Genomic DNA, 24,427 nt, shown 5'->3' with positions numbered 1-24,427 from the left:
ACCAAATATTAAGTTCTGCTTTTCTGATGTATCAAATACTTTTGTCATGCAATAAAATGCAAATAATTACTTAAAAATCATACAATGTGATTTTCTGGATTTTTGTTTCAGATTCCGTCTCTCACAGTTGAAGTGTACCTATGATAAAAATTACAGACCTCTACATGCTTTGTAAGTAGGAAAACCTGCAAAATCGGCAGTGTCTCAAATACTTGTTCTCCCCACTGTATTTCTGTTATTTATTTTCCATTTTGTACTTGAACTATTTGCACATGGTTACAACACTGTATACAGACATAATGTGACATTTTAAATGTCTTTATTCTTTTGTGAGTCATTTTTTATTTCACTTTTATTTCACTTGCTTTGGCAATGTTAAATTTAATTGAGTAGGTTTGAACGTCTCTTTGACTACACTACCCCCGTCTGGAACAAACGTGATATTACATGACACGAGGTGCTCAGTCTCACTGCGGGAATGAAACCTGTCTTTAGAAAACGTTCAGATTTTTTTTTACATTTGACTAGTTAAGAACAAATTCTTATTTACAAAGACTGCCTAACCCGGACGACGCTGGGCCAATTGTGCGCCACCCAAATGGACTACCTATCACGGCCGGATGTAATACAGCCTGGATTCGAACCATGGGCTGCAGCGACGCTTTTTTTATAGCGCTGAAATAAAGTGCATTAGACGGCTGGGACACTCGGGAGCCCACTAGTTAACAGGAGATCCAGGTTTCGAATCCCAGCGGTGCCTTTTGCTTTTGGTTCGATACACACCACCTTTCTCTGACCTCGTTGCGTCGAATACTTGATATTGATTTCAAAATGTGTTACCTGTAGTTTTTCGTACTCCACATACGGCACGGGGGTAGTGTAAAAATCCTAACAACGTAAAAATCCTCACAATTCAATGGCGCCGAGAGTTTAATCAAAGAAAAAAGCCTTCCCTTTTGAAAGAAAATTGCGGTCAGATTGCAGTATAAATGCAGTAAACTATGGTATAACTTTTGGGGGGAAAATGCAGTCAGATTGCAGTATAACTGCAGTAAACTGTAGTATAATTGTAGTTAGAGTGCATTATAACTGCAGTGTACTACAAATACCACGTCCAAAATTACACCGTTTTTTTATGCAGTAATTTTGCAGTGTAAATGCAGTTACAGTGCAGCATAACTGCAGTTCAACAGCAATACACTGCAGTTATCCTGCAATTACTGCATCCAAAAAATCACAGTGGAGTGCAGTTACTGCACTTTTACGGCAGTTTCAAAACGACAATCTTTTTTGTAAGGGTGTGCATGTTTCAAAATACTATGGTTAAAAAAATCCTGAAGGGAATAGGCAAAGCCAGTCAGTAACCTATGTCCCAAAATCTTTTAAATATCTCAACTTTTTCTGCGGACTGCGGTCTTTTACTTTTAAAACAATACAACTGTAAGTCATTTTGTTCTCAGGATATGTTTAACAACATCACATATAGTCTAGCCAAGAAGTTAATAAGTTCAAAGTGATATTTTTATTCGAAATACAGTTTGGACGTGAGCTATTTATCACATGAACTAACTTCATGGTCGATATTTCACACCGTCCCTGTCTGATTTTTTTTGAGTCATCAATGTGAATTGACCTTGATATTATCTCGTTGAACCGTCTTCTTTTGAGTAGCTGGTGTAGGTGCCCATATAAACTGATGTAAACAGAGGAACCTGTAAACAGTCGAATAATGAGGCGTTTTACTTGCGCAAAATGTGAACCAACACTCGCTGCGAGCAGGGTTCGAACCTGCGCGGGAAGATCCCATTGGATTTCAAGTCCAACGCCTTAACCACTCGGCCATCGCAGCTGCTGTTTTCATTGCGTAGGAGTTGCATATAAAATAATGACTTACCTGTCAGTGAACAATTTGTTACACTGTTATTTCCAGAAACTGTTGGAATTATGTAGCTACGTGTACGTCTATCTGTTTGTACCTGTCTACTTTTACAAATTGCCATGTGGTACAGCGCGCATAAATACACAGTACACTCACTGCGTGCACAGGCACAATATACCCTACACAACGAGAATCATGCAGCATTTTGTTCGAATCTGTATTTAGGTGGCAGTAGTGAGCAAAGAATAAACGTTCATTACATTAGCTAGTGTTCTTGTTGGTGTTGAGCCTCTATGGACCCGTCTCTCTCTCTCTCTCTCTCTCTCTCTCTCTCTCTCTCTCTCTCTCTCTCTCTCTCTCTCTCTCTCTCTCTCTCTCTCTCTCTCTCTCTCTCTCTCTCTCTCTCTCTCTCTCTCTCTCTCTCCTCTCTCTCTCTCTCTCTCTCTCTCTCTCTCTCTCTCTCTCTCTCTCTCTCTCTCTCTCTCTCTCTCTCTCTCTCTCAGTGAGAAGTGTCGGCGTCTCTTCTCCGGTTTGCTCTACAACCCACACAAGCGTCTTGGGACTCGTCTGAGGTTGGTACAGCCGATCTGCCAATTTTATTTCCAGGTGAAGCTGGTTGCCAAGAGTGTGCAAAGCTGTATCAAGGCAAAGGGTGGCAACTTTGAAGAATCATAAATGTTGGTTACTGCATGATTCCGTATGTGTCATATCAGTGTTTATGTCTTCACTATTATTCTACAATGAAGAAAATAGTAATGAAATCATCAGATCAGAGTAAGGTTATTATAGTCAAGTAAAACGAAAACTAATCATAAAAAACAATTTAGAGAAATACAATAATTAACAAATACGTTTGAAAAAACTATAACTATACTGAAACTATTATCTTTGACTCCGAAACTAACTGAAAAAAAATTAAAAAAACACGATTAATTAGGTTCAGTTTCAATTTGTTTTTCTAAACTTTGGGCCGAAATGTAACTGCGTTTTCAAGCTTTTGGGGGTTTACTGAACCTGGACGGTAAATGTGGCCAAGAGATGGCGATGTTTCAAATAGGCCTAGCTTGTACATCATTATCATTAAATATCAATAGAAAAACAAAATAGAAATATACACCAAAAACTATTTTTTTTTTAAATAATATAAATAAAAATGAATATAAAAACACTATAATGAATACCCTTGGATCAGAGGAACACCTCTCTTTCCATCTACATCAATGGTTATATTAATATATTACCAGGCTTTTATTATTACCATATTATCACACCTATGACACACTTATTACCTAGTGTGTGTGTGTGTGTGTGGTTGTGTGTGAGTGTGTGTGTGTGGTTGTGTGTGAGTGTGTGTGTGTGTGTGTGTGTGTGTGTGTGTGTGTGTGTGTGTGTGTGTGTGTGTGTGTGTGTGTGTGTGTGTGTGTGTGTGTGTGTGTGTGTGTGTGTGTGTGTGTGTGTGTGTGTGTGTGTGAGTGTGTGGTTGTGTGTGGTTGTGTGTGAGTGTGTGTGTGCCTGTGTGCGTGGCAGGGCTTGTACCAGGCACAGGCTGGTAGATAGGGTGCGACGTTCATGCAACAGGGGCCATAAACCTTATTGGCATCCGCTTCAGAACTGACTGTAACCTGTTATGCTATCTGTCTCCTACAGTCACCAAACAATAAACTGTCAATGGATATTTAAAACAGGTTTTAATGATTCAATTGCCGTTTGAATTTGAGGAAATTCCACTTCTGTAGCCTATACACTTCTGTAAAATAATTTAGTGTTGAGAAGTTGATGGAAAACAAGCATGACAAAATTATTGCTTTCTGTTGTCTCACCAAACATACAGTAGGCTATAGCTTGTCAAAGGATGAATGAGACTAAGATTGAACATTTCTCACTGATCTAACTCAAGTGTAGTATGTGGTTTAAAACAAGTAGTCAAATCCAGACTAGTCGATAACTTTAATCCCTATTTGCCAGTCATTCTGTTGCTGCTAATTGTACACCGATTTACAAAGATAATGAAAACAAAACATTTTCTTTCTCTGTGGACATTTCAATGTGTCTGTGAACATATTATTCATAATCAAAAAGTACAGGTACCTTAATAGAAAATGACTTGAGTAAAAGTAAAAGTCACCCAGTAAAATAATACTTAAGTAAAAGTTGAAAAGTATTTTGTAAAAAAAAAAAACTTAAGCATCAAAGGTAAATGGAATTGCTAAAATGTACTTAAGTATCAAAAGTAATAATCTATGGACGTGAGGGCTACAGGTCGGTAGTCATTTAGGCAGGTTACCTTAGTGTGTTCTTGGGAACAGGCACTATGGTGGTCTACTTAAAACATGTTGGTATTACAGACTCGGACAGGGAGAGGTTGAAAATGTCAGTGAAGCCACTTGCTAGTTGGTCAGTGCATGCTCACAGTACACGTCCTGGTAATCCGTCTGGCCATGCGGCCATGTGAATGTTGACATGTCTAAAGGTCTTACTCACATTGGCTGCGGAGAGCGTGTTCACACAATCTTCCTGTATAGCTGGTGCTCTCATGCATGTTTCAGAGTTGTTTGCCTTGAAGCGAGCATAGAAGTAGTCTGGTAGGCTCGTGTCACTGGGCAGCTCTCGGCTGTGCTTCCCTTTGTAGTCTGTAATGGTTTGTAGGCCCTGCCACATCCGACGAGCGTCAGAGCCAGTGTAGTACGACTTGATCTTAGTCCTGTATTGACGCTGTGCCTGTTTGATGGTTCGTCGGAGGGGATAGCGGGATTTCTTATAACCTGTCTAGGATCAGCGTGGCGCTAGCGGCACTCCCCCCCCCCCCCCACTGAAAAACCAGTGCCGCGAAATTCAAAAAAAATATTTTTTTAAAATATTTAACTTTCACACATTAAAGTCCAATACAGCTAATGAAAGACACAGATCTTATGAATCCAGTCAACATTTCCGATTTTTAAAATGTTTTACAGGGAAGACACAATATGTAAAGATGTACATCTATTACCTAAAAACACATTAGCATAATCCACCATCTTTTATTTGTCCACCAACACCAGTAGCCATCACCAATTCGGCTAAACTAAGATATTTATAGCCCCTAACCAACAAAAAAACTCATTAGATGACAGTCTGATAACATATTTATGGTATGGGATAGGTTTTGTTAGAAAAAAGTGCATATTTCAGGTATATGGCATAGTTTACAATTGCACCCACCATCACAAATGGACTAGAATAATTACAATGAGCAACGTGTTTACCTAACTACTAATCATCAAACATTTCGTAAAAATACACAGCATACACGAATCGAAAGACACAGATCCTGTGAATACAGACAATATTTCAGATTTTCTAAGTGTCTTACAGCGAAAACACAATAAATCGTTATATTAGCTTAGCACATAGCAATTAGCAGCCCAGCATTGATTCTAGCCAAAGTGAGCGATAAAAGTCAACATCGCCAAAAGATATTAATTTTTTCACTAACCTTCTCAGAATTCTTCCGATGACACTCCTGTAACATCACATTACAACATGCATATACAGTTTGATCGAAAATGTTTATATTTAGCCACCAAAATCATGGTTAGACAATGTGAAATGTAGACAAGCTGGTAAAGAAAACGTCCTTGCGCCACTTAGACAGTGATCTACTCTTATACATAAATACTCATAAACGTGACTAAAAAATATAGGGTGGACAGGGATTGATAGACAATTTAATTCTTAATACAATTGCGTTATTACATTTTTTAATTTATCCTTACTTTTCAATACAGTTTGCGCCAAGCGAAGCTACGTCAAAAAACATGGCGTCCTAAGCCACTAAAATGTTTCGACAGAAACACGATTTATCATAATAAAAATGTCCTACCTTGAGCTGTTCTTCCATCAGTATCTTGGGCAAAGGATCCTTTCTTGGGAGAAATCGTCTTTTGGTGGAAAGCTGTCCTCTTGCCATGTGGAAATGTCAACTACGTTCGGGATGAACTGAAAAGCGTGCCCAACTTTTCACATCGTTGCAAAAATAAATGTCCCAAAATCGCACTAAACGGATATAAATTGCTATAAAACGCTTTAAATTAACTACTTTGTGATGTTTGTAACTCCTATAACGAGTGAAAAGATGACCGGAGAAATATAACAGGCTAAACTAACGCTTGGAACAGGAGAGGGTCGGTGTCTTCCACGCGCGTTACGCAGCAAGAAAAGACTTGCTAGCTAAAGGTTTTTTTCATTTGTAGGGCCTGTGAACGAGCAATCGAGCCCGTTGGAATCGTCATCACGTAAAGGCATCCAGGGGAAGACGTAAGAAGTGTCCGTATAGTCATAGCAACGACAGTGCCCGTTTAAATGACTTCAGAAAAGTGGCCAACGTTTCTCAAATCTGACTCCATGTCAGGGAAATTGCTGTAGAATGGGCTCTGTTCCACTTAGAGACAAAATTTCAACTCCTATAGAAACTATAGACTGTTTTCTATCCAATAATAATAATAATATGCATATTGTACGATCAAGGATTTTGTGGGAAGCCGTTTAAAAAATTAGCCACATTAGCATAAATAGTCTAAACAGCGCCCCCATCCCCAACAGGTTAAGCTTCCGGGTTAGAGTCCCGCTCCTTGAAAGCAGCAGCTCCAGCCTTTAGCAGTGCGGATGCTGCCCCACAGTGACTGTACGTACATACCCCAACCTGGCTTCTGGTTGGGATATGTACGTACAGTCACTGTGGGGACGACGTCATCGATACACTTATTGATGAAGCCAATGACGGATGTGGTGTACTCCTCAATGCCATTGGAGGAATCCCGGAAAATATTCCAGTCTGCTAGAAAAACAGTCCTGTAGCGTAGCATCTTACCACTTTTTTATTGATCTAGTCACTGGTGCTTCCTGCTTTAATTTTTGCTTGTAAGCAGGAATCAGGAGGATGGAATTATGGTCAGATTTGCCAAATGGAGGGCGAGATGAAGCCTTGAGACAATTAAGACATGTATTGTGTATGTGTGCCATTCAGAGGGTGAATGGGCCAGACAATAGATTTAAGTGCCTTTGAACGGTGTATAGTAGTAGGTGCCAGGTGCACCGTTTTTTCATGTTCAACAGTTTCCCGTGTGTATCAAGAATGGTCCACCACCCAAAGGACATCCAGCTTGACACAACTGTTGGAAGCATTGGAGTCAATATGGGCCAGCATCCCTGTGGAAAACTTTCGACACATTCTCCCGACGAATTGAGGTTGTTCTGGGGGCAAAAGGAGGAGGTGCAATTTGAGATTGACCACGTTTACATGCACACCAATATCCCGTTATTATTCGGCATACTCAACTATTCTGTTTTTGAGTTGACACATATTAACATCATATCCCGTTTACAATAAAAAGAAAAAGCTTGTATGAGAAAGCCAGAAAAGATGCCTGGGATATGCTGATGTAAAATGGGATACTGTGGCATGTAAACATCTTATCTGGTTGACTGTTGTTTTTGCGGTCTGCACTGGCTCAGTTTCACATGTCATGGATGTTGTGTGACGTTTTCATCTGATTGTCAAACAAATCACATCAAAAAGTAGGTTACCTGTTCAGTTCCATCTACCATAATAATTCTCAGGGAGCTACTTTGGTTTTAGAAGTGGGGGGGGACACCCCCTTTATTATTATTTTATTCCAGTCGGATGAACACTCCAAAAGCCTACCCGACCACTCAGAGGTGTACGCACATCTTTTCCTGTTTTGTATCACATTCCAATGATAAAACTGGGGGGGGGGGGGGACAAAAACGGCTATTTCAGTGAAAGGTTGGGCCCTGATAATTCCATAATAATTTAGCCTACTATTATTAATTTACTATCGTATACTACTGGTCACTAACACCCTTAGTTTAGACTGCTATACTTCTGCTTTTGGTCTCCCAAGGGGCGCAGAGGTCTAAAGCACTGCTTCTCAGTGCAAGTGGTGTCACTGCAGTCCATGGTTCAAATCCAGCCTGCATCACATCTGGCTGTGATTGAGACCCCCCATAGGGTGTTGCTGGGGTAGGCTGTAATTGTAAATAAGATTTTGTTCTTAACTGACTTGCCTAGTAAAATAAAAAATGATATGTAATTGCTGACATTTGGTAGGCTGTTTGTTAGTCAGCTATATCTCTTCTGTCATAACGTGTTGCCCCAGAAGACAAAATAAAATAGTGCTCACCAGAATAATGTCTTACATCGATAGAGTGAATGTATTGGTTATCTAGTTAACACCGGTGCAGTTGTTTCGTTTAGGGACCAGGGAGGAAACACAATAACTCCAAAACAGAAGAAAGATTATTTCTGTGCATAATGTTCAAATGTTATCAGTTTGACCGGTTTTAAAGAAATGAAAAGCTGAGAAAACGACTAAAAACATTTCTGATAAGACAGTTCATCATGGGTGCATATTTACTTGGTTGAAATACTGTCTGCTTGCATAACAGTGTCTAAGATAACACATTACACAAGCATTCACGTTCTTCTCAAAAGATGCTGAAATAAATCCTATTTCTCCACTCCTGTTCCTGAAACAAAATAAACATTTGCTGAATAATTTCACTGCAAGAAATGTATAATTCTTCAGGACTTAATATTATATTACACTACATGTGAGAGGTTATAGTTCTACAGTCAGCGTCCATACTTCATTGAATCCAAATACTGTAGTTAAATGAGGAATATTCTGTTTATTCATGGTAACAGGGATACTCATGAGTGGCATGTCAAAGGTGTATGTAAGCTGCTTCTCCTGAACAAGACCTAAAGTGGGATATGATCTAGTATTCGGAATACTGTGTGTGTGTAAACTTGGCCAATGTCTCAACTGTATTCCATTACAAATGTATTCATTTCACGGTATTGGGGGATGGTCAAAACAGTTTGACTCTGACAAAATTTGAAAACACAAACTTCTGATTTGGAGTCAGACACACTGCCTTTGTGCCACAATTGAGCTATGGCCTATGGTCACACACATGCATGCACCCAGACAGGCACACAAAGACACACACACATCAAGAGACTAAAGACAGCATGTCTGTGTGAACGATTGTACAGTTGTGCGGTGGTTTCCCAAACACAGCCTAGTCCTCGACTATAAAGCTATATAAATGGTAGATTCTCACTTGAGCAAGTCCAGGGTTAGGTTTATAAATTCCACTTTACATGGTATTGATGACAGACTTACAATAATCTAAATGTACAATCTTACAGTGAAGAACTAACTGTTTTGAATGATATTTCACCTTGTCATGATTGGTTGGAAAAAATATTTTGCTGCCATGACTTTTCCCCACTGGATTAAAGTCTGTCCTTAAAAGTGCAATGGAAAATGTGTCCTTGGTCTTTGATAAGATGCCACAGGTCTTGTCAGTTTTTCCCATCATGCTTTATGGTCGTCATCTGCGTGTGTGTTTGTCTGATGTGGTTGTATCAGTATATATGGTTCCCTATTCTGACAAGCTGCAATACATCAGGAGATAGGGTCCAGAGATCACACACACACACACACACACACACACACACACACACACACACACACACACACACACACACACACACACACACACACACACACACACACACACACACACACACACACACACACACACACACACACACACACACACACACACACGCAGATGTCAAGGACACACAGATTCTCACATCACATTATACATCTCACACACACAGATGAAACACACACCCAATCCTCCAACCCTCCCCCGGTACTAGATTACCGCTTATCAGTAGCTATGGTGATGTACCATGATGTATACACAGATACTGCATACTCTAAAACCACCGGTACACTCTGGAGTATATTCAGGTAAAGGTTACCCATTGGACAAAATGTAAATCAATTTGAAGTAATAAACTGAGCATTACTATCACTGTTCAGATTCCAGAACATGTCACAGGGTGGGAAATGTGACATCACCAAGTTTATGGATGTTTGAACAAATTGAACCACTAAAAGTGATTAGCCACCTAACATGTGCAACTTTAACAGGAACATTTCGACCAATGGATAGATCAGCAGTGAATCGGAAATGAGTGGAACACCAGTGAATGTTCCGAGGGAGAAAAGTTGGGTGCCGTAGCCAATACAAGTATCCGTATCTAATTTGCCATTTGGAATGTTCAATTTATTGACTGTTTTCACATTGGAACTCTGTGCCACATCGGAATTCGACACCAACAGTTTCCATTGGCCCACCCTATTGGGTGTAGGCTACCCAGAGCAGATATATATTCATTTATGACTGTACCAACCACAGAGTCTACTCTAATACATCTACGTGGAGGAGACAAACTGTGAAGCAACCCAACCCTGTTTCTCTCTCTCCAGTAATGACCCAAGATACCTTTACATCCCTTTAAGCTAGGGGATTCAAACCAATGACCTTTCAGTTACTTGGCTAATATTGTTGTCTCTACCTTCTTGCCCTTTGTGTTGTTGTCCGTGCCCAATAATGTTTGTACCATGTTTTGCTACCATGTGGTGCTGCTGCCATGTTGTGTTGCTACCGTGTTGCTGCCATGCTATGTTGTTGCCTTAGGTCTCTCTTTATGTAGTGTTGTGGTGTCTCTCTTGTCGTGATGTGTGTTTTGTCCTGTATTTTTATTTCTAATCCCAGCCCCCGTCCCTGCATGAAAGGAAGGGAAAGGGGAATACCTAGTCAGTTGTACAACTGAATGCATTCAACTGAAATGTGTCTTCCACATTTAACCCAACCCCTCTGAATCAGAGATGTGTGGAGTGGCCTTTTGCCTTTTGGTAGGACGTCATTGTAAGTTAGAATTTGTTCTTAGCCGACTTGCCTTGTAAAATAAAGGTTCAATGAAATAAATAATGTTCTCAACCACTAGGCTACCTGCCGGCCTACATAGAGCGGCTTTGTTTTAATACGGCTAACTCTATGCATGAGCTAGTTGTTGAGCTCCCTGGTAAAATAGGTCTTCTGACCTCAACAGGACTTTCTTGATAAATGGCGGTTAAATACAAAGTGGACGAAAGAAGCCAGTTTTATGACTCAACGCTCAGGCCAACTAAAGGTGATGTAATCACTGGGGTGTGGAGCCAGTCTTATCGCCTAACTAACCCCTCCTCTACCATCCTTCCCTTCACCTCAGGATTTAAGCAGCTTCACATCCATCACTAGAGCCACGCTGGACCTAGGCTGAGGAGAGAGCGAAGGAGGAGTAGTCTGGAAATTATTTTCAACTTCTGAATTTTTCTCATATCTCTTTCTACGAGGACACTAAATAGAGTCTTGAATTATCTACGCAACATTCCTGAGTTTTTCAACGTTTAAGAAAGCGTACAACCAGCAACATGTGTACAGGAAAGTGCTCTAAGGCCATTGCGATCCCGCTCTATGTCCTGGCGGGGGTCTCAATCATCTGTAACATCATTGCGTTCTTCCCTGGGTGGTCGACGGTGTACGCTCAGGAAGACAGAGATGGGAAAGGAGACCGGATCACAGATGAGGTTAAATATATGGGAGGGTTCATCGGCGGCGGGCTCATGGTGAGTTTAATTTTGGCCATTAGGTAACATGATTGGTTTCATTCTGACGATTACCTAACATGATTAGTTTAATTTGCACCATATTATGATATGATTATTTTAATTTTGAGCATTATGTGACATGATTGGTTTAATTCTGAACATTATGTGTCGCGATTGGTTTAATTTTGGCCATTATGTTACATGATTGGTTTAATTTGGAATATTATGTAACATGATTGGTTTAGAAGACCAGTGTTTAGGTCAGTTCCATTTTTTAACTCCAAAGTTTTTAATTGAAAAACAATACTGACTGAATAGAAATGGAATTGACCCCAATCTTGGTTTAGACATGCTGATTCTATAGAGCATTGGTCATACCATGATCACAGGTTTGTTTAGTACTTTCTAAGAAAAATAAAAGTACCCTTTTCATGATCAACAGTTTCCTAAGTGTGAATTCATTTGAATGCTGAATGGACCTGTACACCTGAAATATGCTACTCCATGACAAAACAGTTGTGAAGAAGTCTCTCTCTCCCTCTCTCTCTCTCCCCCCCTCTCTCTCTCTCTCTGTCTCTCTCTGTCTCTCTCTCTCTGTCTCTCTCTCTCTGTCTCTCTCTCACTCTCTCCCTTGCCTTCTTTCTCTCTCTCTCTCTCTCTCTCTCTCTCTCTCTCGCTCTCTCTCTCTCTCTCAGTGCCTTATCCCAGCCATCCACATCCACCTGACCAGCAGTAATGGTTGCTGTGCCAACCGCTGTGGGGTAAGTCAAACCACAGACCTAGGATCAGATTCAACTCCCCCAATCCTAACCTTAACTATTAAAGCAATGGTTCTCAAACCTGGTCCTGGGGTGCACCTTGTTGTTTTTGCCCTAGCACTGCACAGCTGATTCAAATGATCAACTCATCAAAAGGCTTTGATCATTTGAATCAGGTGTGTAGTGCTAAGGCAAAAACAAAAATGTGCCCCCCTTTGGGTCCCCAGGACCAGGATTGAGAACCACTGCATTAAAGGGATGAGTACATTTCTAAACCTGTGTCAGTCTCCCTACTGCAACACACAACATTAGTTTTGGGCATATGGGTGGGCCAATGACAGCTTGTGTATTATAAATTCATCACAATAGCGCAATAAGGAAAAACACCTTGACTTCACCACCCCCTACCTGTGAAACATGTGTAATGTCAGGAAATAATCATCTGTCCGTTTATGGTTCTGTCTGATGTTGGCCCACAATGTAACACTCAGTTACATTATGGTCAGTCTAATTTCCCAGTGAAAGCAGTTTGTAAAAAGTGTTAGATTACTCAAGGAATCAATCAAGCAGAAACTCATGGCTCAGAAACACACTAGCCTTGGATTAGATTTATTTGCCATCCCGTATTTAAAACGAGTTTGTAGAAGCCTAATTAAGAACAAAACCTATTTTCCATGTGGTAAATACACAAAAAAGCTAACATTTGCTATAAAATCTCCCTTCTCTTCCCCTGACCTCCTCCCTAACCTCTCTGACCTTTGACCCCTGTGTGTGTCGCTTCTCTTCAGATGTTCCTGTCCATTGGGTTTGCTGCTGCTGGGGTTGTTGGAGCTCTGTACAGTTTGGCTACGGCTGCCCTGGTCCTGGCCAACGGGCCTGTCTGCTTATTCAAGGTTACAGGTGACAAAGATGCAAGTTGGGGGAGGCCCTTCATGAACAAGTACGTCTTTTTATATTTTTTATGATAACACAACTATTCTTATTTCTATCTCTTTGAATACTTTACCTAGTTACTGTAAATAACTTTATGATGCTTGCCGATGTAAAAAGATCAATACAATTGATTGCTTGATTGGTTGAATGATTGCTTGAATGTTCATTGTTGCAGCAGCGGCAATTACCTGGGTGACAGTGAACTCTGGAAGACTTGTCTAAAGCCAGACGATGTTGTGGAGTTTAACATCGGCCTGTTCGCCACTCTACTTGTGGCTGCTAGTGTGGAACTGGTGCTGTGCGCAATACAGATGGTTAACGGACTGTTCGGATGCATCTGTGGTACCTGTGGCGGAAAGGAGGTGAGAGAGGGGAGAGTTGGGGGGGGGGGGGGAGAAGAGAAGGGGAAGGGGGAGGGAGTGAGAAAGAAAGTGTTCACCTAACCTTTGACCTTTATCTCCTGCCAGTAGGAAGCGTGATGATCAATGATGACCATCGACTGTGACCATTTTTCAACCACGACCACTTGAGGACCGTCAAGAGGAATGAATGGTTATTTGAAGAGTGATTATACTTACTTTGCTCTGGAGCCAAGAGTATTTATGATATACATAGACTGCTTAGTGTAGCCTAGTAAACACATCAGTGACTGTAATATGTAGCCTATAGACGTGTTTATATTGGTATGACATTTGCATCTTCTGTGAATTGTGTTTCTCATGTTTTAATTTAATTCTATGCAGATTTTAATTTGTTTTATTTTGTAATAAAAGCTGAAAAATGTTTCTTCAACTTCTTTATGTTGTTATTTTCTTTAGTTATTATTTTCTCATTAAAGTATTTGAAGGCTAAATTGTAATTAAACAATATGTTATATACACCTTACACACACACTCAAACACACACTCAAGCCTACTCCTGCCACTTGCGTACTCATGCACACACTAACACACACTCACAGACAAGCAGATGAAGAACACAGGGAATCCCCCAGCCATAGCACTAGATTACTTCTTATTAGTAGCTATGGTGATTGACCCCAGCATTCTGATTAATACACAGATACTGCATACCTGTCATTGATCCATGTTCTATACATGAAACAACTCCAGCAGTTTCCATTGTCCCGCCAAGTTGGGTGTAGGCTACCTAGAGTGATAGATACACAGATATATCTATCTTTTGGAGTAGCTGCTGCATTTACAACAGATAATGGGGATCCTAAAAACAAAACTATTTATAACACTGTGTGCAATCCAAAATCCACAGAGCAGGGACTTTGTCTGTTCTAGTATGTCTAAGCCTATATGCTGTAAACAACCAATGGAGAAACGCCCAACCCAGTATCTGACACAAGATCAATACATCTGCCTCTATGACGGTTGGTCTAGTAGACAAACTCAAGGTCCATAGAGCGAGGGACTTTGTTCAAGTAGAATAAGAGTTAAAGCTAGTTTGCTAGCTCCTCCTAAGCATTTCACTGTACAATTGACACCTGCTTGCTGTATCCTGTGCAAGTGATGAATAAACTTTCATTTGGTTAAATTATGATTGTTTTTATCTAAATAGTATAGGCTAAATTGTAAATAGATTATATGCTCACAGTTGGAGTTTATTCAATAGAACATATATGTTTTATCACCGTTCATTAAATAATCACAGCATTGCATTGAAAAAAATATTAAATGCTATTGCATATGGTTAAAAAGGGAAAGATAATTTGTGGAAAACATTTTGACCCCGACGTGATTTGAACACGCAACCTTCTGATCTGGAGTCAGACGCGCTACCGTTGCGCCACGAGGTCCGTAAAAGACATTCGTGCAGTAAGGTATAGAATTCTTGATTGCTGTTAGTGGTAGGAAAGTACGTTGTGACTGTTATTTGTTACATTGTAGAAAATGGTTCTCCTGATTTGGTCGAATATTTTCGAGATGTTGGCCTAAATAATATATATATAAAAAATATTTTCATACGGATAATGTTCTAATCAGATGTAGACAAAAATAATTTATAGATTGAAAAACTTAGTTTTTCTTAAACCAAATTATAGATGTCATGTTTAACAGAAGCCTTGTCATGTGAATTTAAATGCCCTCCTTCTCTTTCCAGTCACGTAAAAGTCAGTGGCTTTTTCTGGCAGAGTATCAGGGCCGACCTTTTATACGACTGTTACAGAGTGTGTGCGTGTGAGTGTGAATAAATTAAGTGAATCCCCATAAATTCAGAAAATAAACAGTCAGTCATGTCACAGACAGAGAGATACACATTCACTAACACAGATATGGACAGAGTGAGAGAAGAGAAAGAGTTGCAATATATAGAAGAAAAAATAGAAGGGCTAAAACAGAGAGAGAAAACAAGAAGAGGAAGAAACATGAAGAAAATGAGAGAGAGAGAGAGAGAGAGAGAGAACAAGAACAAGAAGAGAGAGCGAGGGTTCTCATCATCTCTCACTCTTTCATTTCCTGACAAAGGCACTGTATTTAGAACTCAAGACCATCACAATCAAAATATTCCCCTCATAAGCATCAGACGGGTGAGTGCTTCTCAGAATATCCCACTGTGTATTACTTTATTCTACGTGTGTACCATACTAACATCATATTCACTTCACAATGGTACTGTCACTGTATCCTTCCAAACATTGAGCATCAATAACAGACAGGGTAACAGGATAACTTGGTCACCTGTGTGTGTAATTGTGCTGTGACTACTGTTATTGAGAGAAAGAGGAAATGGAGGGAGTAAAAAGGCTTCTTAAAAAAAGTTTTGTTTTACTCTCTCTCTCGTAGAAAATACAGTTACAGATACCATTGCAATTGAGTTGAATGAATAGTGAACGCAAATGCAAAAAAATATACACGTAACGTTATGTTCATTTCTCAACTGTTCTGCAATGCTAGCAGCCATGTGTCTGCTTCTGCTTTAACTGGGGAAAAGTAGGTTCACAGTTTCCATAGAGACGTCAACGAAGTCATTTATTTAGCTTTCACTGAAGTCAGAATGAAAGTGGACAAAATGTCTTCTGTTCCTCTTTGGTGAGGGCAAAATAAGCATCTGAAACTGAAACAGTATTGCACTGTAAATATTGACAGATGTTCTTGAACATAAACAGGGTCTATTAGACACAGATCTCTTTAGCGTTAAAAATAACTTCCTCCCTCACCGACTGGCTGTTCAGCTTCCTTAATTCATCAGCAGTTTGACCCTCTTTGCATGCATAAGACGACAACAGTGAAAATAGGGGTGCATCCCAGCCTCCCAAAATGGAACCCTATTTCCTGTAAACAACCCATGCAGAAACCCCCAAAATGGAATAGAGGTGCATCCCAGCCTCCCAAATGAAACCCTATTCAAATCAAATCATATCAAGTTGTATTTGTCACATGCGCTGAATACAACACCTTACAGTGAAATGGTTACCATGAAATGCTTGTTCCCCTTATAGTGGACTACGGTTGAGCAAAGCCCAAATGAAATAGGGTGCCATTTGCAGTCTTTGTGTAGTGTGGACCAGGGGATACCACTAAGACAGACTAAAAATACACAGACGGACGTTTAGGGAAATGGTGCCTGTGTCACAATAACTACAGAGGAATGTTACAATACAGATCAGGACAGGAAAAGGTGTTTTGCAAGTGTGAGACAAAGAGATGAAGAAGAGAGGAATGGAGAGAGTGTAACGTCTGCTTCCAGCTCACACTCTCAAACACATAGATCCCCTGAACACAGCTCACTCTCCAGATCCCAATCACCTGAATTCTGATCACCTCTTCACACACCGGTATGTCATTATCACACACTATTTAGTTCAGTTCGTTGCACCCCATCATTGTGAGGTATTGTTTATTTTGTGACACACTCAGAGCTCTGTTTCTCCCGTAATTTACTCCTCCTGTGTATAATAGGTTTGGCCTGCCTCACTAACGACGCCTTTTGCCTATTCCCTGCCTGTACTTTATCGGATTTCCTGTTATCAACTTATTGCCTGATCTCCCGGACGACGTTACTAGCCTTTTCCCTGCCTGTACTGTTGCCTTTCTGGACCCCCTGTGTATGACCTGCTGCCTGTCTCTGGACCCAGCTACCTGCCTCCTGCTGTGGTCCTTTACAATAAACACCTGCTTGTTGACATTGAGTGAGAGGTTGTTTTCCTGACACCACACTCTGAGGGCCCTCACCTCCTCCCTGTAGGGCGTCTCGTCGTCGTTGGTAATCAAGCCTACTACTGTTGTGTTGCCTGCAAACTTGATGATTGAGTTGGAGGCGTGCATGGCCACGCAGTCATGGGTGAACTGGGAGTACGGGGGGGACGGGGGGGCGGGGGCTAAGTACACACCCTTGTGGGGCCCCAGTGCTGAGGATCAGCGAAGTGGAGATGTTGTTTCCTACCTTTACCACCTGGGGGCAGCCCTTCCAGAAGTCCAGGACCCAAGAGGATGCCCTAAAGTATAGGGTACAACTATAGGGTCCAGAGAGGATGCTCTAAAGCATAGGGGACAACTATATAGTCCAGAGAGGATGCCCTAAAGTATAGGAGACAACTATAGGGTCCGGAGAGGATGCCCTAAAGTATAGGAGACAACTATAGGGTCCAGAGAGGATGCCCTAAAGCATAGGGGACAACTACAGGGTCCAGAGAGGATGCCCTAAAGTATAGGAGACAACTATAGGGTCCAGAGAGGATGCCCTAAAGCATAGGGGACAACTATAGGGTCCAGAGAGGATGCCCTAAAGCATAGGGGACAACTACAGGGTCCAGAGAGGATGCCCTAAAGTATAGGAGACAACTACAGGGTCCAGAGAGGATGCCCTAAAGTATAGGGGACAACTATAGGGTCTAGAGAGGATGCCCTAAATTATAGGAGACAACTACAGGGTCCAGAGAGGATTCCCTAAAGCATAGGGGACAACTATAGTGTCCAGAGAGGATGCCCTAAAGTATAGGAGACAACTACAGGGTCCAGAGAGGATGCCCTAAAGTATAGGGTACAACTATAGGGTCCAGAGAGGATGCCCTAAAGTATAGGGTACAACTATAGAGTCCAGAGAGGATGCTCTAAAGTATAGGGGACAACTATAGGGTCCGGAGAGGATGCCCTAAAGCATAGGGGACAACTATAGGGTACAGAGAGGATGCCCTAAAGTATAGGAGACAACTACAGGGTCCAGAGAGGATGCCCTAAAGCATAGGGGACAACTATAGGGTCCAGAGAGGATGCCCTAAAGTATAGGGTACAACTATAGGGTACAGAGAGGATGCCCTAAAGTATAGGAGACAACTACAGGGTCCAGAGAGGATGCCCTAAAGCATAGGGGACAACTATAGGGTCCAGAGAGGATGCCCTAAAGCATAGGGGACAACTATAGGGTCCAGAGAGGATGCCCTAAAGTATAGGGGACAACTATAGGGTCCAGAGAGGATGCCCTAAAGCATAGGGGACAACTATAGGGTCCAGAGAGGATGCCCTAAAGCATAGGGGACAACTATAGGGTCCAGAGAGGATGCCCTAAAGTATAGGAGACAACTATAGGGTCCAGAGAGGATGCTCTAAAGTATAGGAGACAACTATAGGGTCCAGAGAGGATGCCCTAAAGTATAGGGGACAACTATAGGGTCCAGAGAGGATGCCCTAAAGTATAGGGGACAACTATAGGGTCCAGAGAGGATGCCCTAAAGTATAGGGGACAACTATAGGGTCCAGAGAGGATGCCCTAAAGTATAGGGGACAACTATAGGGTCCAGAGAGGATGCCCTAAAGTATAGGGGACAACTATAGGGTCCAGAGAGGATGCCCTAAAGTATAGGGGACAACTATAGGGTCCAGAGAGGATGCCCTAAAGCATAGGGGACAACTATAGGGTCCAGAGAGGATGCCCTAAAGTATAGGAGACAACTATAGGGTCCAGAGAGGATGCTCTAAAGTATAGGAGACAACTACAGGGTCTAGAGAGGATGCTCTAAAGTATAGGAGACAACTATAGGGTCCAGAGAGGATGCCCTAAAGCCTAGGGGACAACTATAGGGTCCAGAGAGGATGCTCTAAAGCATAGGGGACAACTACAGGGTCCAGAGTTGTTCCTGCTCAGGAAACATGGTCAGGAAATACTCACGGTCTTATTGCATCATATCAGACAAAATCCTGTATCATTTCTATAGCCTGCTAATCCCTCTCTTTCCCGCCCGCCCTCTCTCCCTCTCTCTCTCTCTCCCTCTCTTTCCATCCGTCCCCCCCTCTCTCCCTCTCTCTCTCTCTTTCCATCTGTCCATCCCTCCCTCTCTGTCTCTCTCTCTCTCTCGCTCTCGCTCTCTCTCTCTCTCTATCCCTCTCTTTCCATCCGTCTCTCTCTCTCTCTCCCTCTCTTTCCATCCCTCCCTGACTCTCTCGCTCTATCTCCCTCTCTTTCCATCCCTCCCTGCCTCTCTCTGTCTCTCTCTCTCCCTCTCTTTCCATCCTTTCCTCCCTTCATCTCTCTCTGTCTCGCTCTCTCTCTCTCCCTCTCTTTCCGTCCATCCCTCCCTCCCTCTCTCTCTCTCTCTCTCTCTCTCTCTCTCTCTCTCTCTCTCTCCTCAGAAACAACAAAAATAGTAGCCATGAGCATCAACACCACTCATAACTGCACAGAGCCCCAGGGTAATCGGCTCTTTGTTGGGGTCTACTCCATGGTCTTCATGGTTGGCCTCATCCTCAACCTCACAGGTATAGGGAGAGAATGTTCTTACATTATTATTTTCTTGCCTATATCAATGAAAATGTGTTTGGAGCCAAAATTATATTTTTTTTAACAGGCCATAACTCACTTGGTAATAAGTTTCAATTTAAGCGTTGTTTCATCTTTGAATGGCATGTCTTCAATAGCTAGACGTCAATGCAATGCTGCAGCTTCGTTATGTCACAATATGTCCATTTTCTTATTCCTCACAGCACTAGTGGTGTTCTTCCGCTACACCAAGTCACGGTCTCACACCACCGTCTACATGACCAACCTGGCCATCGCAGACCTCCTCCTGGTCCTCACTCTGCCCCTGAGGATCTACTACCATCTGGGGATGTCTGGGTTACCTCAGTTACCTCAGGCCCTGTGTGAAGGTAAATGCTTGTCTAGGTTACATCAGGTCTTTTGTGAAAGTAAAGGCTTGTCTGAGTTACCTCAGTTACCTCAGGACCTGTGTGAATGTAAAGGCTTTGTCTATGTTACCTCAGGTTCCGTATGAAAATAAAGGCTTTGTCCAGGTTACCTCCGGTTCCGTATGAAAATAAAGGCTTTGTCCAGGTTACCTCCGGTTCCGTGTGAAGGTAAAGGCTTTGTCCAAGTTACCTCAGGTTCCGTATGAAAATAAAGGCTTTGTCCAAGTTACCTCAGGTTCCGTATGAAAATAAAGGCTTTGTCCAAGTTACCTCCGGTTCCGTGTGAAGGTAAAGGCTTTGTCCAGGTTACCTCAGGTTCTGTGTGAAGATAAACGCTTGTCTGAGTTACATCAGGTTCCGTGTGAAGGTAAAGGCTTGTCTGAGTTACATCAGGTTCCGTGTGAAGATAAAGGCTTGTCTGAGTTACATCAGGTTCCGTGTGAAGGTAAAGGCTTGTCTGAGTTACATCAGGTCCTGTGTGAAGGTAAAGGCTTGTCTGAGTTACATCAGGTTCCGTGTGAAGATAAATGTTGACTCTTTGTTGTTATTTTAGCTTAGTCACAATATATGTTTGTGCTATCATGCAAACTCATTAATGTCATTGTCAAGCCAAACATGTTTATCATGACATTGAGTGAATCTACAATCTAGGACTTTTGTACTTGAATGTTATATGTTGCACTCTCTGCTTTGTCCGTCTGTGTCCTGTTTTTTTTTATAAAGATCATTTTAATTGCTTTTCTTATGATGTGTAAAACAAATTCCCATATGGCAGTAAAGGTTTTATTTTCCTCCATTCATGTATTCATTAATTTATAAATTCATGCATTTATTCCAGGGGTGGGCCTGGTTCTGCTGGTCAACATGTATGGCAGCATCTTTCTCCTCACCTGCATGTGTTTCGACCGTTGTGTAGCCGTGTGTTTCCCCATGTCTTGCCGGATTCGGGAGGGCCGAAAGAAAGCCCCACTGGTCTGCCTCGGTGTCTGGGTCCTTACCATCGGAGCCAGCCTCCCATTCTACATCTCCAAACGCAGGTACAACTAAGACCCAGGTATTCTCCTGATCAGGTCAACTAGGACCCAGATATTCTCCTGGTCAGGTCAACTAGGACCCAGATATTCTCCTGGTCAGGTCAACTAGGACCCAGATATTCTCCTGGTCAGGTCAACTAGGACCCAGATATTCTCCTGGTCAGGTCAACTAGGACCCAGATATTCTCCTGATCAGGTCAACTAGGACCCAGATATTCTCCTGGTCAGGTCAGTTAGGACCCAGGTATTCTCCTGGTCAGGTCAACTAGGACCCAGATATTCTCCTGGTCAGGTCAACTAGGACCAAGATATTCTCCTGGTCAGGTCAGTTAGGACCCAGGTATTCTCCTGGTCAGGTCAACTAGGACCCAGATATTCTCCTGGTCAGGTCAACTAGGACCCAGATATTCTCCTGGTCAGGTCAACTAGGACCCAGATATTCTCCTGGTCAGGTCACAAAAACAAATTGCCCTATAGACCCTTTTCCAGTACACGACACACTGACGTCACGTACAGATACGCACGAATCTTGGCGGCAGTAAGAAAGCCATCGCCATCTGCGCCCATTCAACATCGCCTAGATTTCCTTTTTTATTGCTTCTAAACAAAATAACTTTATTGGGTTCTCATGCACTTACAATTGTGTTTTTATTCTTGTTTGAACAGTCGCTAAGATTGTATTTGGTTGTAATCTTTGCAACATAACTATTTTCGATGCAGCAGTTGTTAGCTAGAATGCTAACGGTCATTGATATAGTCTGCAGCAAAACCTAGCTAAATTATAATATTACTGGCTGAAGTTTAAGTGTTTTTTAAGTATAATGCAGTTGATTTGCGATGATGACACAAACATTATATTAAGCAGGACATTCATGTGAGCCTTAAAATCGAATTATAATCCAAAAGCATTATATGCAACATAATACAACATGTAAATAGAGCCTTTTTTTGCTGGTGTTCTATAAGAACTCCCCCTTGTTCTGCCACCAACTTGCGCTCATTTCCCTCTTGCGGCAATGTTTGCAAACACAGAAAGGGGTCTGTAACATCACATCAGACCCAACCCTGTATCATTAATATATCCTGTTATATTCCCTCTCTCTCCCTTTCTCTCTCTCTCTTCCTCCCTCTCTCTCCCTTTCTCTCTCTCTCTTCCTCCCTCTCTCTCTTTCTCCCTCTCTCTCCCTTTCTCTCTCTCTCTTCCTCCCTCTCTCTCTCCCTCCCTCTCTCTCCCTTTCTCTCTCTCTCTTCTTCCCTCTCTCTCCCTTTCTCTCTCTCTCTTCCTCCCTCTCTCTCTCTTCCTCCCTCTCTCTACCTTTCTCTCTCTCTTCCTCCCTCTCTTTCCCTTTCTCTCTCTCTCTTCCTCCCTCTCTCTCCGTTTCTCTCTCTCTTCCTCCCTCTCTCTCCCTTTCTCTCTCTCTCTTCCTCCCTCTCTCTCCCTTTCTCTCTCTCTCTTCCTCCCTCTCTCTCCCTTTCTCTCTCTCTCTTCCTCCCTCTCTCTCCCTTTCTCTCTCTCTCTTCCTCCCTCTCTCTCCCTTTCTCTCTCTCTCTTCCTCCCTCTCTCTCCCTTTCTCTCTCTCTGTCTTTCGGCTGAAACATAGAGAGGTATCCAAGGAGATGCAGGACCTCTGTTTCGGGGACCTTCCAGTCTACGCCACACAGGCCACGGCAGTCGCCTCGACACTAACCGTCGGCTTCGGTATCCCCTTGGTGGTGATGTTGGTCTGTTCCTGGGCGTTGATCCGCACCATCACAAGGAGCGCTGTAGCCCAGACAGACCTCATCAACTCTGGGAAGATCCAGAGGATGATCACCACCAACCTGGTGATATTTCTGGCCTGCTTCCTGCCCTACCATGGGACTCTGGCGATCCTCTATGTCCATAGGAAAGCGGTACCATGTCCCCTACTGTCGGCATACCGCTATAGCCTGATGGTGGCCTGTCTGAACGCCATTTTGGACCCACTGGCCTACTATTTCACCACGGAGACGTTCAGGAAGAAGGTGGATATGGACGCCATGAGGAGGATGTTCCCACTCAACAGTCAGAACTCTGAGGGGAACAATTCCAGAGCCCCCTTCAACACTTAATGTTCTAAAGATACAGTCTGGGATTCGAAAAAACAACAAATCCGTCACCTCGCCGGCCGCCAATTGTTTTGGTAAAAACGTATTAAAGCACGTTCCATGTACTGCCAAGATATAGAATGGTGATGATATTGAATTTATGATGTGTACTTCTACGCCAAGCTAACACCCAAGGTGTTAAGATATTGGATCATCCATGTGCAATCAGTTGGTTCTCATACTGAAGTTTCGGACTGTGCAGTGGCATGTATTCATGGATGCCAAAGGAAGGCAGGCTTCCCCAAAACATTCACCAAGATAAAAAAATAAAAAAAATGTATCAAATAAATGTATCTTTCATAATTTTACTTCATTTTGCAAGAGGCTTAATTTACAGTATCTCACAGGAGAAAGCATCTGAGCAACACAAAACAGCGCCCCTCTGTCTCTGTATGTGTAGCTCATCTATCTGATGCTTTCTGGTCAAAAAGAGTATAACATTGTTGCCGCCTGTAGCATTGAATACAAGGGAAGCCTCCCTTGATCATTTATTTTTATTTTTATTAATAATAGCCAGTCAGCGTTGAGCTAAACTGAGTGAGCTCAGCTGTGAATGGTCCTGGTGCACCAAAAAAAAGTGTAAAGGGAAGCCAGTTAGGACATCCAGCCAAACATTATTGACAGATTTTTTTTTTTGAATTGTTGTATCTAGTTTCCTAAATTAGCCAAAGACAGAGATTAGGGATTTAGACTTGTGGTTTTACTTAATTCTCCACACTGGCCAATTCTGCGATTCTGTCACAACCATTAATTCATACATTGTGCTCCTGGACTGACAGGATGGAAGTTCAATATCCTGAAGGCTAATGTTAACTAGCTAATGTTGTCATGAAAGGAAATTAGGCTAGCAAGCAACATTTTAGCCAGGTAGCCTAGGTCAACATAAACTTAAAGCATGTATGACAGAGTCATAGACGTTTCGGCAACATGAAAGAGAGGAGGATGGCATTGGCCTTTCTTTACAAGTAGGGTGAGTCAACACGTTTTTTCTACTTACGCACACAAACACATAAATCAGTACCATGGACAGCCACATGATATTTAGCTT

At 42.1% G+C, this 24,427-nt stretch overlaps 2 protein-coding genes and 2 non-coding genes across 5 annotated transcripts; 2 read left to right on the top strand and 2 right to left on the bottom strand.

Moving 5' to 3' along the window:
- Positions 1-1,767: 1,767 nt before the first annotated feature.
- Positions 1,768-1,849, bottom strand: trnas-uga (transfer RNA serine (anticodon UGA)). Its single transcript has one exon. It is a non-coding gene; the product is annotated as a tRNA-Ser (tRNA).
- A 515-nt stretch (positions 1,850-2,364) lies between these two features.
- Positions 2,365-13,877, top strand: tm4sf21b (transmembrane 4 L six family member 21b). Of its 2 annotated transcripts, none has more exons than XM_055901088.1 (6): positions 2,365-2,451; positions 11,016-11,412; positions 12,090-12,155; positions 12,941-13,092; positions 13,261-13,447; positions 13,556-13,877. In XM_055901088.1, the coding sequence occupies exons 2-6, from the start codon at positions 11,218-11,220 to the stop codon at positions 13,562-13,564; spliced, it is 609 nt and encodes a 202-aa protein (XP_055757063.1). In that variant the 5' UTR covers positions 2,365-2,451; positions 11,016-11,217; the 3' UTR covers positions 13,565-13,877. The 2 variants fall into 2 exon arrangements, with proteins under 2 accessions (XP_055757063.1, XP_055757064.1); XM_055901089.1 differs by having other exon boundaries at positions 2,366-2,451; positions 13,553-13,877.
- Positions 13,878-14,820: 943 nt separating this feature from the next.
- On the bottom strand, positions 14,821-14,892 carry trnaw-cca (transfer RNA tryptophan (anticodon CCA)). The gene has a single exon. It is a non-coding gene; the product is annotated as a tRNA-Trp (tRNA).
- Positions 14,893-15,309: 417 nt separating this feature from the next.
- Positions 15,310-23,687, top strand: LOC129835447 (lysophosphatidic acid receptor 6). The gene is made up of 5 exons (XM_055901085.1): positions 15,310-15,624; positions 19,664-19,789; positions 20,015-20,179; positions 21,057-21,255; positions 22,854-23,687. Exons 2-5 carry the CDS (start codon positions 19,684-19,686, stop codon positions 23,341-23,343), a joined length of 960 nt encoding a protein of 319 aa, XP_055757060.1. The 5' UTR covers positions 15,310-15,624; positions 19,664-19,683; the 3' UTR covers positions 23,344-23,687.
- Positions 23,688-24,427: the final 740 nt, after the last annotated feature.

This window comes from Salvelinus fontinalis, chromosome 36 (assembly GCF_029448725.1).
Source record: "Salvelinus fontinalis isolate EN_2023a chromosome 36, ASM2944872v1, whole genome shotgun sequence".
NCBI classification, from domain to species: Eukaryota; Metazoa; Chordata; class Actinopteri; order Salmoniformes; family Salmonidae; genus Salvelinus; species Salvelinus fontinalis.
Note: the sequence above shows the minus strand (reverse complement) of the source record. Positions and strands in the feature narration are given on the sequence as shown.